The sequence below is a fragment of the Mus pahari genome, chromosome 1 (genome assembly GCF_900095145.1).
Source record: "Mus pahari chromosome 1, PAHARI_EIJ_v1.1, whole genome shotgun sequence".
Lineage (NCBI taxonomy): Eukaryota > Metazoa > Chordata > Mammalia > Rodentia > Muridae > Mus > Mus pahari.
In genome coordinates, this window is record NC_034590.1 from 111,171,659 (window position 1) to 111,172,962 (window position 1,304).

At 51.6% G+C, this 1,304-nt stretch overlaps 1 protein-coding gene across 1 annotated transcript in view; it reads left to right on the top strand.

The window, feature by feature from the left end:
- The window catches only part of Muc5b (mucin 5B, oligomeric mucus/gel-forming), a 32,659-nt gene that overhangs the window by 20,116 nt on the left and 11,239 nt on the right, over positions 1-1,304 (top strand). The window contains exon 32 of the mRNA XM_021207432.1: positions 3-1,298. Coding sequence (XP_021063091.1) covers positions 3-1,298 — 1,296 coding nt within the window. The remainder of the gene's footprint in view (positions 1-2; positions 1,299-1,304) is intronic.

A 1,304-nucleotide genomic window follows, 5' to 3' on the forward strand; every position in this document is an offset into this window, starting at 1 on the left:
AGGTGCTCTGTTGTAGTGTTANCCACTGCCAGGGATCTACCACCCCTGCAGGGTCAGCCCCCACAACAGGAACTGCCCCCACTGCCACTTCTGGGACTGCCACACATACTTCCTGGCCTGTGTCCAGCGTGCCTACCAGCACCAGCACCACAGAGTCATTTTCTTCCTCTGGAAAAACCACAATCCTTACCACAGCTTCTTCTTTAGCCACAGGCACACCCAGAGAGACTCAAACCTCATCCTTGCTAACCACTGGTCTCTCCTCAGCCCTTACAACCTCAGGGACCACTTCCACAGGGTGTAAATCTCAATGCATCTGGACAGACTGGCTGGACAGTGACAAACCCCAACCTGGCCAGTTTGAAGGAGACATCGAGACCTACTATCATATTCAGAACAAGACAGGTATCAAGATATGCAAGAAACCCGTGGACATTGAGTGCGAGGCCGTCCTCTTTCCCAATGTGTCCTTCCAGAAGCTAGGTCAGGAGGTGGTTTGTAATGTGGACTTTGGACTCATCTGTAGGAACAGCAAGCAGAATGACAACCAAACCTGTTTCAACTACCATATCCGTGTCCTCTGCTGTGAGGAAGATACGAGCTGTATTGGCACAACTGTACCACTGTCTACAACCTCCACATCAGCACCTGGGTTTTCCAGCACGGTCTCCACGTCCACAAGCAAGTGGCCATCACAGGAGCCAAAACCCTCAACTTCATTCACAACTCAAAGTAGACCCTCTACCCCTAGGACGGAGAAGATCGTCTCCATCTCCACAGCTAGGACTACTGGGAGTCTCCCTGCCTCCAGTCTCTCTACCCTTCCAGCCTCTCCCACCAGCCTTCTCCAAACTTCAAAAGAGCCACACTCAGGTAAACCAAGCACAAGTTCATGGACAGCCTCCTCCAATGTCCCGAGCACTGCCAAGCCGACCACCTCCACTGGCAAACAGTTCTCTAGAACAAAAACCACATTGTGGAATAGCCTCCCTTCTAGTACCCCAACCATGGCCACCAGATCCATCCATCCCATTTCTACCACAATGACAACCAAGAATCCTCAAACACGAGTCACCAATGACATTTCCAAAAGCAACTCTATCTTGCCTAGTAGGCCCCATATCACAACATCTTCAGCCACAGCAACAAGTGGGAGTCAGATCAGCAAGTCATACTTCTCTACCTCCCTGACCACTCCTGGGCCCTCCAGTCCTCCTCATGGAGGCACTACCACACATCCAGCCACAGCTGTCTCCATGACTAGAGCAGTTACTGAGACCCTGTCCTCAAGACCCCATACCAAG